We start from the raw sequence: 18,108 nt of genomic DNA, 5'->3' as shown, positions 1-18,108 counted from the left end.
GGGAAAAGACAGCTGAGACTGGACTACAAATATTAAAAATGTGATTTTTAATAATATAAGTACAAAATTTTATTTCTTTATACAACTGTAATGGGATTTGGATCAAACCACTAGAATTTATTTAAAAAATAAAATAAAACAATGATATAAAAACTGCAAGAAGGTCTGAATCCAAAGTTTTTCCTCTAATAGTACCAAATACCACAAGGTACAGATTATTATACAAATGTGTACAAATTTTAAATACAAATAGGGCTGGGTTTCAAAGGAAAACAAACAAAAAGCAGGTCCTCATCAGGATTTCATTAATGTATATAAATGACAATGCTAGGATTAATGTCTTCCTATACTATCCATGTCTTCCCCGCCCCTCCTAGATACCCTGTGTCAAACAGGAAACTTCCACAGATACAGAAGAGGCATGGTACAATGTTCTAACACATGAAATCAAGTTAAGATTTCTGTTCCTCTTGATTTTGGTTCTCAAACAATCCTGTTTCTTTCTCTGTATTCCCAATTAAATCTCAAAACTGCTCTGAGCTGAGAAAGGGATTCAGCAGCCAGAATACCTTTAAGCAACATAGCCCTGTGACAACACTGGTGGGGAGAAGGGAAGAAATTAAATAGGATGCAGACAGGCTACACTGTCCCCAAAGATTTACTTTGATGCTGTAGTGCTCTGTCAAGGCCAGGAGAAGAAAGCACAGTTAACTCAGAGCTTGGTGTTGGCAGAGAATCTCACGCCAAATTTAAAAACCATCCTGAAGTGCTCAACTGTCTTCTTTCCAACTGGGAAACAAACGTCTGGTTCTCTGGAAATAAGGGCAGCTGGGGATGGTAACATTCCTCTTTATTTTACTTTCTAGACATTACTGAAGCCCATGAAGTTCTTTATAAAGAATTAGAATCCTAACACAATGATTCATTTTTGAGGTAAAATACCTTAAAATGTAGATGATTCAGAGTTTTTGGAACAGACCAGGAGGGAGGAAGGAAGGAAAGAGAGAAGGAAAGAAGGGAGGGCGGAAGGGAGAAATGACAAATCTGTATCTTCCACATGCTGTTGCTGGTGGAGGCTTCTGTTATTAAATTATATATACAGAAATTTACAGGATAAATTAAAATCTAAGAGATTTTAAAGAGTTAAATACACATAATTAAAATACACATTCACACACACATAAATAAACCTACAAGAGAGTGAGTTTTGTTTTGTTTTTGCAATTCACTTACATGTGGAATGCAGAACACTGTGTATCTGCCCACCAGGGGAACCGATAAGATGAACCCAAAAATCATGCTGGGCAAAGTTTATCCATAACCACCGAGCAACTAAGCAGCACGGCTTGTGAGGACTTGGTGGCTAACTTCATGCTGCCAGTGAAAGACACCAGCTCTTAGTTCTGCAGACTAAATATTCTGGGTTAGCTCAGAATGTATGGAGGTCCAACTGGTGGCATTGACAGCTTCACCCCCCCAAGGTTGTTTTTTGCTGCCAGGGCTCACAGAACTCCTTGGCCTCTGTTGAGGCCACCAATGGTACCAATGATTACGATAAATTTTGAGACACAGACACCTATACAGTAGGAATTGGAATGAACCCTCTACTCAATTCACCTAAGCCACCTCCATAACTATAATGGGAACAAATTTTATCACCTCCCACGTAGGTCACTTCAAATTGAAAGGCTTTGAATTTTCAGTCAACTGGCATCTTCCCGTTATCTTTCCTATTACATTTCAGACTAAGACAGGTAAGGCAAATGGTCAGTGATGGGTCTGGAGGTCCAACTGAGCTTGGAAAATAATCACATTTTAGCTGTCCACAAAGAGATGCGCTTGGCACCCAGAACAAGCCCCCAGCCCCCAAGTTACATTGATTTTTAAGGCAGATTTATCTACCACAGGAGAAAAAAGAATCCCAAGCCTGTATTCATGCCAAAATTTCCTCTTGGCTAAACCTTTGCCATTTCATAAAATTATTAAAAGCAAAGTAGTTACAGTCCTATGTATATATTGTACATTTTATATATATGTATATATGTATGTATAGATATAAAAATTTAAAACCTACACCCAGAGGCCAGTGAAGGAATCTGGAACAGTCATATATACACAAACCAGCAATGGTGGAGGATAAGGTTTCTGTCCCAGGATTCTTTGCTGTCACAGTCCAGGCATGATGTAAGCAATGTTGTCTAATGTGTTTGACTGCAAAACAAAGAAAAATGTTCAACTGAAGAGTACTTTACCTTGGTTTCCTGAGAGATGTTTCTTTGTTCAAGGAGAGAGATAAGAAAAATCAAATGGAGTTAGAAAAACAGGTGAGAATGAAGACGGCATCCTGCTGTTTGTTATGCTAGGAACTTTTCTGCTGACTTCTCCCATTAATCCTAGTAAAAAAGAGGGAAACAATTCCTGTACTGTCTTTGGGTGCAGAATAGCAAACAGGAAACACAGGAATTGTAGTACCTCAAGGGCTAGAATGCTTCTTTCTTAAGTACTGTTTTGGTAAATGGCTTGTTTTCTAGTTTCAGTGAAAGCACAGCATGCATTTGATAATATAGCATCATGTTCCATGGGCCAACAGATGAAGGAAGCACTGTGTGCCACAAAGCCTTATGTGTATCTGACAGTGCTCATTAAGGCAGGGCATCTCTGAGGCCCAATGGGTCTGACCCTAAAAATCCAGGGAAAACTCACCAAGACCTGTTTGGGACAGCCATTCAATTCAGGTAGTTGTGTGGTGAGACATGCCAAGGGGCCAAGGGCACAGATAATGGAATCCAGAAGCACTGACAAACTGCCAGACACAGCCACCATACCCTGAAAAGGAGAGGAGGTTGTTGAGTCACACTCCTGATGCTCTCTCTATGTTCGGGCTGACTTCCTCACACAGTACTTTAAATCCTAGGCAGTTCTCATCTTATAATTTGAAACTTTACAGCAGAAATGGAAAGTTTACTTTGATAACTCTGTAAGTTGTTTAGAAAGAAAACTTTTACAACACATTCCCATGTTCCCTTTCTGTAATCCTAGCCCGTCATCTTACCTTCTGTGTGACCTTGGGGAGGTCACATCCTTAACTTCTGTCTCCTTAACAGGAATAGTAAAAAATGCTTTACCTACTCTGGAGAGCTGTTGGTAAGATTTGTGATTATGTATGCAAAGTATATCTGTTATAAACTCCACAAATATAGCTCCGATGTGATTACTATGAGAGTCCTACAACCCTGCATGTATGTAGCTTTTGATAGCTGATGATACAATTTTTCTAGGTTGAGTTGTTCACTCTCAAAGTGAATTTGGTTCAAATTTTAACATTTTATGTAATTCATATTGTCTATTTGTGATTCAAAGAGATAAGAAAGACTGTTGCCGCTGCCGAGTTCTTGTATAATCTGCTTTAACTAGAAGCAGTGTGAGAATATGTCATATTGGGAAGCAACACAGCACAGTCCTTAAGAAAATGAGCTCCGGATTCAAGACTGCCCAGGTCCAGATCCTGGCTCCACTACTCACTGTTTTGTACCTAGGCAAGTTGCTTACTATGCTGTGCCTGTAAAATACTAACAGCATCTGCAGCAGATGGGATTGAGATAATAGATATAATATACTTGGGATGGTGCTTAATACATGGTTAAGTATCAGTAATTATGAATATTACTACCAACATCTTGATCTTCAAAATTGCATTTCTGGCTGTCTTTTGGGTCTCTCCTTTTGGATATTTCTCCATCTCAACTTGCTATAAGGAGGAATAACCTTCCCATCCAAATCTAGCCCTGCTTTTAGCATCCATTTCTCTGCCAAAGTCACCACCATTCACATAACTGCCCAGTCTCAAGGCCTAGCCATCACTGACTCTTCCTTTCCCTCATCCTCGTCAACGTCTCCCCTCTATACTTTCTGAGGGCAGCAGTACAGTAAGAGGTTAAGAACCCAGACCTTGAGGTCACATTCCAAATTCAAGTCTCTGCTTTACCACTTAGGGGCTAAAGTCTAGTGAAAGTGACTTCACCTCTTTAAGTCTGTTTATTCTTCTGTAAAATGGGGGGAACAAAAATTCTGCCTCACAAAGCTGCAGTGTGAATTAAATGATATAATTCATATTAAGCACTCTGAACCAAAGCTGGGTGAGTAAGCCTTCAATAAAATGTTAGTATACAGGGAAGATAATAGCTAAAACCCCAAAAATGTCAGTAATTAGTAATATTATTCCATTACCTTTGCCCTATATTTATCTATAGCTAATTTATCTTTGTCACATCTAGACTAGGATTATTGTTTTAACTTCTCCCCAATTCTGGTCTCTTTTCACTTCCAATCTAAAATAAAAGATACTCTCAGAGAAAAGTAAATGAGAGCTCTGATCTCATCCCTTTCCACTGTAAAAACCCCTGTAGTTCCCCAACAGTAAAGTATACACACTTCAGAATGTCTATGAAGTCCCTCTGCAATTTGGGTTCTAGCTTTAACTTTCTTAAGATACACACACACCACACGCCACACACACACACACACACATTTTTATTTTTATTTTTTTTGGGACAGGGTCTCACTCTGTTTGTTGCCCAGGCTGGATGGAGTGCAGTGGTGTGATCTCGGCTCACTGCAACCTCCACCTCCTGGTTCAAGCGATTCTCCTGCCTTAGCCCCACAAGTAGCTAGGATTACAGGTGTGCACCACCACGACTGGCTAATTTTTGTATTTTTAGCAGAGACGGGGTTTTGCCATGTTGGCCAGGCTGGTCTCGAACTGCTGGCCTCAGGTGATCCTCCCACTTTGGCTTCCAGAGTGCGGGATTACAGGCACAAACAACAGTGCTCGGCCTCTAGCCTTAATTTTCTAACTTATGCATTGTATGTTCCAGTTTTACTGCTAAAATGATGAACATTAATTTACTACTGAACATATTATTTTGATAATTATATGTCCATTATGATGTACATTAAAAAAATAGAATATAACCCTTGAGATGTCATGAATGTCACTGTAAAAGCACAGACAAGTTTATTTAAATAAAATTATAAAGTAAGTAATAGTATTAAGTAGTATGTGGAAAATGTAAAATTGCAGAGATCTATGCAAATGATTAAATTCAGGCCAAAAGTGGATTAGAGGGAGAATGGGGAATAATTGCTAATGGGTACAGGGTTTCTTTTTTTTTCTTTTTTTTGAGGCGGAGTCTCGTTCCGTCGCCCAGGCTGGAGTGCAGTGGCGCAATCTTGGCTCACTGCAAGCTCTGCCTCCTGGGTTCATGCCATTCTCCTGCCTCAGCCTCTCACAGGCGCCCACCACCACGCCCAGCTAAGTTTTTGTATTTTTAGTAGAGATGGGGTTTCACCACGTTTGCCAGGATGGTCTCGATCTCCTGACCTCGTGATCTGCCTGCCTTGGCCTCCTAAAGTGCTAGGATTACAGGCGTGAGCCACCGCGCCTGGCCGGTACAGGGTTTCTTTTAGGGGTAACAATATGTTTTGGAATGAAATAGTAGTGATTCACAATTCTGTGACTATACTAAAAATCACTAAATTCTGCACTTTAAAAGGGTGAACTTTGTACTTACTAAACTAAATGGAAATATCTGGGAAAATTCCGAATATGCTTAAAACAAACCGTTTTTACTTCTAACTTCTTACAAAATGTAGGAATGATTATGAAAAATAAGTAAGGTCACAGAATATTTCTTCTGGAAATATCTATATCCATTCAGATATTGAGCCTATATGAAGGCACTAAAGTTCTTTTGACTACTGCTAAATTTTTAGAAACTAGCCAAAGAATTTAGATACAGCTTCAGCTCTTGTGGCCTTTGGCATTTTATTTGTTGAATAATTCAATTTCCACATTGAAGCAACTGATTAGTTTTACATTCCTACACTAATTTCTTAGCTTAAAAATGGCTTTAGTAGCTTAGACTGACTTCTTTGCTGAAATGTCTTACTAGAACTTGGTGGAAAACGGAACTACTATACTACTGAGTTAGCTAAGGGGACAATATTGTTAGAAATTGAATATGTTAATAGAAATGAAACACGACAGCTGTGCAGGTTAAGTGATTTTTGAAATTGAAGCTTAAAAGGACAAAAATCTCCCTAGGGCATACAGCACTGTATAATTTAAGTGCAGAGTAATGGAGAGCTGGGAACCTTAACTTCTCCATTTGTTATCTATTTTCAAAATAGAGGAACTCTTAATCTCCTATACAATTGAATCTCTATTCAAGACTTTGCTGGAAATGCAGAGAAAAATTCAAAGTCTCTTAGAAGGAGACAGAAGTAATCAAAACTGCTACGGAATTTGTACTCATCCTTTTTCTTGCCTTTTTGTTTTTGTTTTTTTAAAACAGATAGGGTCTTGCTCTGTCACCCAGGCTGGAGTGCAGTGCAGCAATCATAGCTTACTGCAGCCTTTGAGCTCCTGGGCTCAAGCAATCCATCTGCCTCAGCCTTCCGAGTAGCTGGGACTACAGGTGTGCACCACCATGCCTGGCTAATTTTTTAATTTTTTGTAGAAATGGATGGGGTCTCGCTATGTTGCCCAGGCTGGTCTCCAACTCCTAGCCTCAAGTGATCCTCCTGCCTCGGTCTCCCAAATTGCTGGGATTACAGACATGGGCCACCGTGCCCAGCCACCACTGCGTTTTTCTTTCTTTCTTTCTTTTTTTTTTTTTTGTGATGGAGTCTTGCTCTATCACCCAGGCTGGAGTACAGTAGAGCAATCTTGACTCACTGCAACCTCTGCCTCCCAGGTTCAAGCGATTCTCTTGCCTCAGCCTCCCAAGTAGCTGGGACCACAGGCGCATGCCACCACGCCTGGCTAATTTTTGTATTTTTAGTAGAGACAGGGTTTCACCATATTGGCCAGGCTGGTCTTGAACTCCTGACCTCGTGATCCGCCTGCCTCAGCCTCCCAAAGTGCTGGGATTACAGGCGTAAGCCACCATGCCCGGCCCCATTTTTATTTCTTTTAAATTTTTTGAATATATGTATTTTTTGAGATGGAGTCTCACTATGTTGACCAGGCTAGTCTCGAACTCCTGGACTTAAGTGATTCTCCCAGCTAGGCCTCCCAAATTAGCATTACAGGTGTGAGCCACTGCGCCCAGCCTCCATTGCATTTTAAAAAAATAAAAATAAGTTACAGGGTATTCCAATTTCTTTTTGTGCCACTGTTTCAATAGGATATCATTAGTGAAACTTTGAGAGCTAATAGGTAGACTGAATATCTCTATAGATATTTCTGTTATTATCATTATATCTTCGATGTCACTGCATCCTGAGTACCTGGCATAATTTAGCATAAAGTAGATGCTCAATACATGTATGTAAAATGAGTGAATGAATCAAAATTATATGGGAAACTATATGGGAAACTGTAGTCATGCTGCTGATAGTTGTATTCACCTCAGTTTCCTGCAGACGGTGTCCAATGAGGCTTAGGGACTCTCCCAACAGCTGAAGATGAGCAGCAACATCAATGGGCTCTGTCTCAGGGGCTTTGGCTGGTGAGGCTGGTAACAGCATGGTGGTGGGTGGGGACTTCTTCTGGGGTGACAGTACTCCTACAGAAGAGGCTAAGAACAGAGCAATGAGGCAGACAGGTAAAACTTGCCTACAGCCTTGAACAACACAAAGTTGTTCTTCCTGATTTTCCCTTTTTATGAATTATACCAGGCATTAGCAAAACTGTGGCCTGTGGGCTAAATTCAGTCTATGGTCTCCTTTTTTTATGGCATGTGAGCTAAGAATATAGTTTTACATTCTTAAAGGGTTATAGAAAAACAAAGAATATGTGACAGAGAATGCGAGAATGCATACAGCACACAAGGCCTATAATATTTACTCTATGGACCTTTTTTTTTTTTGAGATGGAGTTTTGCTCTTGTTGCCCAGACTGGAATGCCATGGCACGATCTCAGCTCACCGCAAACTCCACCTCCCGGGTTCAAGCAATTCTCCAGCCTCAGCCTCTCTGGTAGCTGGGATTACAGGTATGCGCCACCACGCCCGGCTAATTTTCTATTTTCAGTAGAGATGGGGTTTCTCCATGTTGGTTAGGCTGGTGTCGAACTCCTGACCTCAGGTGATCTGCCCACCTTGGCCTCCCAAAGTGCTAGGATTACAGGCATGAGCCACTGCGCCTGGTCTACTCTCTGGACCTTTAAAGAAAAAGTTTGCTGACTTCTGATTTGCATTTTCTAAATTTGAACATCTCTTTTTGGTAGCTTGTAACATTCCCAGGTAATAATACCTGGGAATCAAGGTCCACTTCTAATATTGCAAGCTTTTTTCCCAGTTTCTTAGTAAGGAAGCAAAATTCACCTGCTTTAGAGAAAAGCAGGAGCGGGATGTGGTCACTACCTTTGACTTTCATGGAACCTTCTGAGCTGGATGCTTTCCTTTTCACAGTTGTGGCTTCTGCTTTGTTCTGTTTGTGCTGCAGATACTGAGCTTTTTGCTTCCAAATCTGCAATCACATCAGTGAACATTAAATTAAATTAAGAAGGACAAAATGTAAAAGGAAAAGCAGTCATGAAAGAACAAAATGGAGAAAAGAGGTAATAGTAAGAGGCGGGCAGACAGAGGGTTAATGCTAACTTTTAAGCTGGGGGTCACTGAACTGCCTTCAGACAGCTGACTACATTAATATCTTAGTAAAGGACTATAAACATTCCTCAGTGCTAATGGTCAAATCTCGGCACTGAGTTTTAGATCACTCTAAGTTGAAATGTAAAATCACAGATTAAACATCTGGCTCAATATAATGTCTACGTGGTTCTACTAACCTGCTGGTTGGCAATACCAACATAATAGCAGGATAACAGTAACATGGAAAACAAAAACTAAGGATAATCTATCTGGGTGTAGAATGGCTGTTCATCTAGATGACATCTTGCTCCTATATGACCTTCATATCATAAGTCTCAATGATTCAGATATGACTTTTTTTTTTTTTTGAGATGGAGTTTTGTTCTTGTTGCCCAAGCTGGAGTGCAATGGTGTGATCTTGGCTCACTGCAACCTCCGCCTCCGGGGTTCAAGCGATTCTCCTGCCTCAGCCTCGCGAGTAGCTGGGATTACAGGCATGCGCCACCATGCCTGGCTAATTTTTTGTATTTTTAGTAGAAATGGGGTTTCACCATGTTAGCCAGGCTGGTCTCCAACTCCTGACCTCAGGTGATCCACCGCCTCAGCCTCCCAAAGTGCTGGGACTACAGGTGTGAGCCACCGTGCCCAGCCCAGATATGACTGTTTATCAGTGTCTTACTAGCTTCTTGATAGTAGGGTACATTATTTGGTAATGGTTGATGAGGATGATGACCTTGAACCTGGTTACCTAGTAATCACATTCTCATGTTTTTATTGTTTGCAGTGACTGCTAAGTGGATAACTTTCCTTAGTTCTCAGACCATGACTGATTACTAGGTGTTTGCAGTAAAGGGCTCTGATTTTAGAATTTCTTTTAACACTTTAATTACTCCTCAACTTAGGTCATCTTTTGGCTCAAATGTAACACTGCTGGAAAAAACTAGACCAGGTTAGAAAAGACAGCCTTGCTATAGTGAAATCCTCATGTACAGTGAACTGGCATTAACAGTATTAATGTCGTCTGCTAAACCATTTTCTATTGATTTGTAATTTTCTTCACTATTTTCAGTGCTGTCTGGCTGGCTAGTCTATGGAAGAATTACATATTTTGGAAGGCAAGAAGCACTGAAAAATATGTTTGTAAGAAAATGTACTTACCAGTTTGTCTTTTTCTGGCAATTGCTTCCACACCTCAGCCAGTTTTTTACTAAGTTCCCCAAAATCTGGCATAAAAGAGTAAAACACTCAATACAGTAAAGGGTTAGCTATTAACAAAATAGAAGATTGGTGAAAGCGAAAACTGGAAAAGGGTTTTGAAGGTCAGATTTAAATATTGCAAGATTCTTTCAGAAAACCAACCCCAATCTCGTCACTTTTCTTTGATTTTTTTCTATAGGGAAGTGGATGTTTTGATGGTCACGAGACAGTCTCAACTCGTAACCCATCTACTCCCTAGGGATTTATTCCTTAAGCATCTTTCTGGTGTCTTTTTTGGAGACTGAGTCTGGCTCTGTTGCTCAGGCTGGAGTGCAGTGGTGTGATCCTGGCTCACAGCAGCCTCAACCGCCTGGGCTCAAACCACCCTCTCACCTCTGCCTTCCAAGTAGCTGGGACCACAGGCGTGGGCTACCACGCCTACCTAATTTTTTTTAATTTTTTTCTTTTTTCTTTTTTTTGAGACAGAGTCTCGCTCTGTCGCCCAGGCTGGAGTGAAGTGGCGTGATCTCAACTCACTGCAACCTCTGCCTCCTGGGTTCAAGTGATTCTCCTGCCTCAGCCTCCGGAGTAGCTGGGATCACAGGCGTGCACCACAATGCTTGGCTAATTTTTGTATTTTTAGTAGAGACGGGGTTTCACCATGTTGGCCAGGCTGGTCTCGAACTTCTGACCTCAGGTGATCCACCCACCTTGGCCTCCCAAAGTGTTGGGATTACAGGTGTGAGCCACCACGCCCGGCTATTTTTAAAAATTATTATTTGTAGAGATGAGGTCTCATTATGTTGCCCAAGCTGCTCTCAAACTCCTGGGCTCCAGCAATTCTCCTGCTTTAGCCTCCCAAAGTGCTGAGATTATAGGCATGAGCCACTGCATCCTGCCTCTGGTGTCTTTAATTTGATCCCACAATACAAGGCCTATCAACTTAGGTTAAAAAATATGTGTAGAATTTGAAAAAAGATGTTAGGTTTTTACCAAATTTCTGAATGATTAGAACCAAAGAAGGATTTCCCTAGAGCAGCTCAGAAGCAATCCTCCAGATGTGTAATCTTACCCTTCCATTGTATAAGAGTTTTAAGCTTTATCAAGTATATTCATGTGTGCCTAACACTGCAGCCTTTTGGAGTTGGTAGGGCAGCGATTTTACACATTAGGCAAATGAAATTTGTGGCAGTTAAGTGACATGTGTCCAGGATCTCTCGTATAGTGTTTTTCTCACCTCATTGACTTCTAATACAGAGACAAATACAGACAGTCCCTGACTTACGATGGTTTGACTTTTGATTTTTCAACTTTATGAGGATGCAAAAGCAATATGCACTCAGTAAAAACTGTACTTCTAGTACCCATACAACCATTCTGTTTTTCACTTTCAGTACAGTATTCAATACATTACACAAGATATTCAACACTTTATTATAAAACAGGCTTTGTGTTAAATGACTTTGCCCAAGTGTAGGCAAATGTAAGTGTCTTGAGCACATTTAAGATGGGCTCAGCTAAGCTATGATGTTCTGTAGGCTAGGTGTATTAAATGCATTTTTGACTTACAGTATTTTCAATTTTCAATGGGTTTATCGGGATGTAACACTATCATAAGTTGAAGAGCATCTTTACAACAATATAATACAAGACATCTCATTATAATTTTACATCCAAGGGCAGTTTAAGGAAAAGGCCAATTGTAGAATCTTGGAAATAAACAACTGTATATTTTTGTGCATTTATGTATGTGCTTTATAACATTTATTTTTACATAATTTTCCACCTTATCAGTTTAAGAGATATGTATAGAAAGTTTATCTCTTTTACAGATGAGGTAAACTAAGGCAAAATCTAAAGTGATGTGCAGAACTGAGGAAAGAAACAAGATTTATGCTCTAATGCTACAGGAAGAAGAAATTAATTGCACTGCTTCAGGATATAAATGGAAAGCAAAAGCGCTACAGATCAGCAATGTTCTTACCTATACCTGGATGGTCAGCCACAATGGTCACGCGATACTCTTTACAGAACACCTGGTAGGCCGACATGTTCTTCTTTTTTGGCTAGTGCCGCATAGAAGATACAACAGGGTAAGACTTGATTAGAACCCAGGTTTAGTAACCCTGAATCCATAGTAATAAAATAGAATGATACCTAAACTTTTTCATCAAGGGAAGAGTTCCAAACTACTAACCAGCTTTCCTAAACAGGATAATATTTTTTTTTTTTAGATAGAGTCTCACTCTTGTCGCCCAGGCTGGAGTGCAGTGGCACAATCTTGGCTCACTGTAACCTCCACCTCCTGGGTTCAAGCGACTCTCCTGCCTCAGCCTTCCGAGTAGCTGAGATTACAGGTGCCTGCCACCACACCTGGGTAATTTTTGTATTTTTAGTAGAGATGGGGTTTCACCATGTTGGCCAGGCTGGTCTCGAACTCCTGACCTCAGGCAATCTGCCCACCTCGGCCTCCCAAAGTGCTGGGATTACAGGCTTGAGCCACTGTGCCTGGCCAGAAAAATACATTTTTAATCCATGTTACTTACCACTCAGAGATGAACATCAGTTTTAATTTTAGTAGGTAAAAACCACATGCTAAATTATTTGTAAAGACCTTCCTTCTCCCTATATACAATCCCATGTTACACATTTCTTTCAGAATTAAGTGCTAAGAAAACCTTTACCATTCCTGGGGTGTCTATTTTTCTCATCTTTGAAAATCTGAACCACATAATTTCCTTTTAAACTTTGGAGCCAGAAACCCAAAAGCCAAATCTATGTTCTTTTTGCTTCTCTGGTTTTGATTTCTAATCTTGTAATTTCCCTCATCCTGCTTTTATTGTCATTTGTAGCTTCTCATTATTTGATTGTTCACATTCTTTGGGTTCAAGGTGAGAAGTGAATAAATAACTGAAGACAATTCTTTGGTAGTCACTGTCAGATGCAACGCCTTCACTTCAACAAACTGCTCTGTACTACCTGAGGCATGTTTGTTCTTCACTATATTCTGACAATGCTTCAAAAGAAATATATGATTTTGGAGAAACAAAATCAAATTATTTTTAAAGTCAGTTCAACAAGAGATACATAAAACAGAAGATTATATTTCTATGCATTCCATTTTACAATTATACATGGTCTAAGGGGAAAAAGTTAAGTTTTTCCTATCTAGAAAGAGACATGCAATTAGATTCATCTATCCAAATTTCTCATTGTGAACATGGGAAAAAATAAAGTCAGAGAAACTGTAACTTGTTGAGGGTACCACCACTAAGCTAGTAATAACACCAGACCCTGGCAGTTACAATCACAACCCAGGTAGCCCTGACTTTCAGGGCCATGCATTATGGGCCCAAGAAAGAACATATGTTGCTCCCTTACAGAAAAAGTTAACCATTTAAAATAAAGAAAGAGTTATCACTTAATAATCTTAATCTAACAAATTATTTTCAGTATGGCTTTCCTCAAAAACTCATCTGGAAGCATCAAAATATGATTCTCCGTCTTTCACCTACTCCTAGTTCTTTTTGGCTCTACAGTTATTAAAATGACATGAATGTAGCCAGGTGGGGTGGCTCACACCTGTAATCCAGCACTTTGGGAGGCCGAGGCGGGTGGATCACGAGGTCATCCTGGCTAACACGGTGAAACCCCGTCTCTACTAAAAATATAAAAAATTAGCCGGGCGTGGTGGTGGGCGCCTGTAGTCCCAGCTACTCCGGAGGCTGAGGCAGGAGAATGGTGTGAACCCGGGAGGCAGAGCTTGCAGTGAGCCGAGATTGCGCCATTGCACTCCAGCCTGGGCGACAGAGCAAGACTCCATCTCAACAACAACAAAACATATGACATGAATGTATGGTGCTTTAAAAGCCCTTGGGAGCTTTTGTTTGCCTTAAAAGTTAGGTTTTGTGATGAAAACCAAACCAGCCACACGGTCCTGTCTCATAACTTCAGAGTTGTATCTTGCTTTAAACAAAGCTCGATCGTGCACTCTGCCTAGCTGCCTTAGTTCTTCATGTTGTTCCCATAAAATAATGACCCTCAAAGGACAAAGACTGAGGCTGATGGCAATAAAAAGCTTACGTGATGACTCTGACTTTAATTCTAAAAGCGATTCTGAAATCATTTGATGAATAGAAACATTCCTAGAACACCTTCCAAGGTAACTGCTTTGAATGAGATTGCACTTATTTGGAGATAAAATTTGTGGTATGTTTGTTAAATTTCATACTAATCTTTTAATAATGGCTTATCTATATGCCTGACATTTGCTAGAATACATGATGAAAGAATAATTTGTGGAAGTCTATACGCTGCCAAATCTTTCCCAACTGTACAATCAATCTCACTATTAAATACTGAGAACATTAGAAAGTATATATGCTTGAGAGATTTCACAGCTTGTTTGGCCATATTATAAAACTTACAAGGAAGGCGTTTAACAACGTTTTCTCAAACACAATACTGTAAAAGGTTAATGTTCCTATTCTATAAGGCTATCTATAGCTGTCACACTAATCACAATTCTTGGCCAATATACTATAGATCCAAATTCACATACTGAAGAAAAGGGTTTCCTTCATAACTCTTATAAAGGACTTTATTCAATTATGTAGAAACTAGATCAGCGTTTATTGAGTACCTGTGCTGTGTGGTGGTATAGCAAGTAGTTAGGAGGATAAGCTTTTGAAGTCCAGATCTAATTCTAAGGAAGTTAAGCTGCATGAAATAGTGGAAAACACATGAAATTTACAGTTTAAAGACCCACAATCTTGTCTCAGCTTCACCATATACTAATTATTGGATCCTGAATAAAACACATGGGAAGTGGATAGCTTTTCTAATATGTGATATTAAAAGTATTTCAATGGCAATGAAGGAAAAGCAGAGACTAACATTTCAAAGGTAGTAGAAAAAAAGTAACCCATTAAAGTATTCTACTATTCATTTATTAATAATATTTACTGAGTATCCATATGTGCCAGACACTGGGAATACAGATAAGGATCAGACGCAGAATCTAACAAATGAGGCAGTTAAATATGTCATTCTAATAAAACACAGTGCTATTATAGGGAAAGCATTGGGTGCTATGGGAACATGTAGTAGGAGTGCCTTCCCAAGTTAGGGAGTCAAAGAAAGCCTTCTGGAGGAAGTGACATTTAATCTAAACCAGAGAGTTGGGTAGAAGTAGGCAGATGAAGGGTGGTTAAGAGTGTTCTAGGCAGAGGAAACAACATGGGGGCACATTCATCAAAGAAGAGAGAGGTAAGAGATGATGTTAGAGAGGCAGGCAGAGCCCATCAACTGAGGCCATGTAACCCACATTAAAGTGCATGGATTCTGTCCGGAAGATGCCATTCAAGTATTTTAAGCAGGAAGTTATATAATCAGGGTTACACTTAAGGACTATGGAGAACAAACTGGAGAAGAACAAGAGCAAAGGCAGGAAGACCAATCAGGAGGCTGCTGCAGGAGTGCGGGGAAGGGATGAATGATGATAGCCCACAATCAAGACAGTGGGTTGAGAGAAAAGCAAATAAACTGAGAAGGAGGAAGATGTGACAGGATTTATTAGAGATAGTGTGGCAAAATGGCTTTGAAGACCAGTGAATCTGCGTTAGAATCCTGACCATGCTATTTACTAGTTACGTGAATTGCTTCATTTTCCTGACATTTCGTTTCCCTACAAAACTTGGATAACACCATTTAACTCAAAGGTGGGAATCACTCCATTGGTGTGTGGCACTTCAGTAGGGACTCAATGTTATTTTTGTGGTAAGCAGAGTTATAAGATGGCCCCCAAGACCCCTGCTCCTGGGTTTGCATTCCCGTAAGGGTGGGCAAGACATGGTCATGTTATGTTATATGGCAAGGGGATTTTGCAGATGCACTAACGGTCTCTAGTGAGTTGACTCTGAGTTAGTCAAAAGGGAAATTATCCTGACTGGGCCTGACCATAGCAGGTGAGCACATAAAAGAGACAAAAAGCCCAGCAAGCTGTTTTGAAGACATCAACTGATTCTAAAGTTTATATGAAGAGGCCACAGACCCAGAATGGACAAGGCAGTATTGAAGAACAAAGTTGGAGGACTGACACTACCCTACTTCAATATTACTATTAAGCTGCAATAACCAAGACAGTGTGGCATTAGCGAAAGAATACACAAATACATCAATGGAACAGAACAGAGGGCCCAGAAACAAATCTACCTAAATAAAGTCAACGAATCTTTGACAAAGGAGCAAGGACAATACAATGAAGAAAAGATAGTATTTTCAACAAATGATGCTGGGACAATTGGATATCCACATGCCAAAAAAAAAAAAAAAAAAAAAAAAAAAAAGGAATCTAGACACAGACCTTACCCCCTTCACAAATTAACTCAAAATAAGTCTCAGACCTAAATGTAAAGTACAAAACTATAAAACCCCCGGACAGTAACACAGGAGATGATCTTGAGCTTGGCAATTACTTTTTAGAAACAGAAACCAAAGACATAATCCATGAAAGAAGGAACTGATAAACTGGGGTTCATTAAAATTAAAAACTGCTCTGCAAAAGACACTTAAAAAAATAAAAAGACACTGGGCGCAGTGGCTCACGCCTGTAATCCCAGCACTTTGGGAGGCCAAGGCGGGCGGATCATCTGAGGTCGGGAGTTTGGGACCAGCCTGACCAACATGGAGAGACCCCATCTCTACTAAAAATACAAAATTAGCCTGGTGTGGTGGCACATGCCTGTAATCGCAGCTACTCAGGAGGCTAAGGCAGGAGAATTGCTTGAAAACCCAGGAGACAGGTTGCGGTGAGCCAAGATTGCACCATTGCACTCCAGCCTAGACAACAAGAGTGAAACTCTGTCTCAAAAAAAAAAAAAAAAGACAATCCACAGACTGTGAGAAAATATTTACAAGGGGCATAGCTGATAAAGAACTATTATCCAAAAATCTCTCTCTTTTAAGACAAGATTTCACTCTGTCATGCAGGCTGGAGCGCAGTGGTGCGATCATAGCTCACTATAGTCTTGAATTCCTGGATTCAACTGTTTCCCTGGCTTCAGCCTCCTGAGTAGTTAAGACTATGAGTGCGTGCCACCATGCCTGGCTAATTTTTTTTTTTTTTTTTTGTAGAGATGCAGTCTTGCTATGCTGCCACAGTGAGACTCCAACTCTACAAAAAATTAAAAAATTAGCTGGGTTTGGTGGCACATGCTTGTAGCCCCAGCTACTCAGGAGGCCGAGGTGGGATAATCAATTGAGCCCAGGAGTTCGAGGCTGTAGTGAGCTAGGATTGCACCTCTGCACTCCAGCCTGGGTGACACAGTGAGACCCCATCTTAAAAAAATAATAACATTAAACAAAATACATAAAATTTAAAAGCCCCAGACCTCAGGTGGTGGTTTGGAAGGGGTTTAATGACATTTCTTGGGTAGACTCATTCCTAAGAATATTCAGTCACTCATTCTTTCAGGCAAGAAATATTGAAGGTATTGGGAACTCAATGGTAAATGAGACAGGCCAAGATCCTTGTCCGAATGGGGCTGAGATCCCATGGTACAGCCACTTTGGAAAACAGTTTGGTGGTTCTTACAAAACTAAACATTCTTAACATATAATCCATCAGCTGTGCTCCTTGGTATTTACCCAAAGGAGTTGAAAACTGATGTCCACACAAAAACCTGCACTTGGAAGTTTATAGCAGCTTCATTCATAATTGCCAAAACTTGACAGCAACCAAGACGTCCTACAATCAGTGAATGAATAAATTGTAGTAGTATATCTAGACAATGGAATATTATTCAGTGCTAAAAGGAAAAAAAGAAAGGGTCGAGCCACGGAAAGACATGGAGGAAATTTAAGGACATATTACTAAGTGCAAGAAGCCAATCTGAAAATGGCAGATACTGGATGATTCCAACTATGTGGCATTCTGGAAAAGGCAAAACTATGGAGACAATAAAAAGGTCAGTGGCTGCCAGGGAGGTAATGAATAGGTGGACCACAGGATTTTTAGGGCAGTGAAAATACTCTGCCTGAGACTGTAATGGCGGATATGTGTCATGATACATTTGTCCAAACCCATAGAATGGACAACACCAATGTAAGAGGGAGCCCCAATGTAAACTATGGACTCTGGGTGATAATGATTTGTCAGTGTAGGTTCATCAGTTGTAACAAATGTACTAGTCTGGTGGGGGATGGTGACAGTGTGGAAGACTTGCATGTGTGGGACAGGGGATATATGGGTTACCTCTGTACTTTCCTCTCAATTTTGTTAACCTAAAGCTGCTGCTGCAAAAAAATAAAATCTTA

General features: G+C 40.2%; 1 protein-coding gene across 7 annotated transcripts in view; it reads right to left on the bottom strand.

Moving 5' to 3' along the window:
* Positions 1-32: 32 nt before the first annotated feature.
* Positions 33-18,108, bottom strand: part of HMGXB4 (HMG-box containing 4) — a 64,871-nt gene continuing 46,795 nt past the window's right edge. For 5 of the 7 annotated variants that reach the window (XM_063662997.1, XM_054470544.2, XM_054470548.2 and 2 more), the window contains 6 exons: positions 11,777-11,858; positions 9,754-9,818; positions 8,329-8,473; positions 7,411-7,580; positions 2,704-2,826; positions 33-2,211 (listed from right to left, as the gene is read on the bottom strand). In XM_063662997.1, the coding sequence (XP_063519067.1) occupies positions 2,167-2,211; positions 2,704-2,826; positions 7,411-7,580; positions 8,329-8,473; positions 9,754-9,818; positions 11,777-11,858 (630 nt within the window). In that variant the 3' untranslated portion in view covers positions 33-2,166. The remainder of the gene's footprint in view (positions 2,212-2,703; positions 2,827-7,410; positions 7,581-8,328; positions 8,474-9,753; positions 9,819-11,776; positions 11,859-18,108) is intronic. The other 2 variants (XM_054470547.2, XM_054470550.2) reach the window with 1 other exon arrangement.

This window comes from Pongo pygmaeus, chromosome 23 (assembly GCF_028885625.2).
Source record: "Pongo pygmaeus isolate AG05252 chromosome 23, NHGRI_mPonPyg2-v2.0_pri, whole genome shotgun sequence".
Lineage (NCBI taxonomy): Eukaryota > Metazoa > Chordata > Mammalia > Primates > Hominidae > Pongo > Pongo pygmaeus.
The sequence above is the reverse complement of the archived record's forward strand: the minus strand, read 5'-3'. Positions and strand labels throughout refer to the sequence as shown.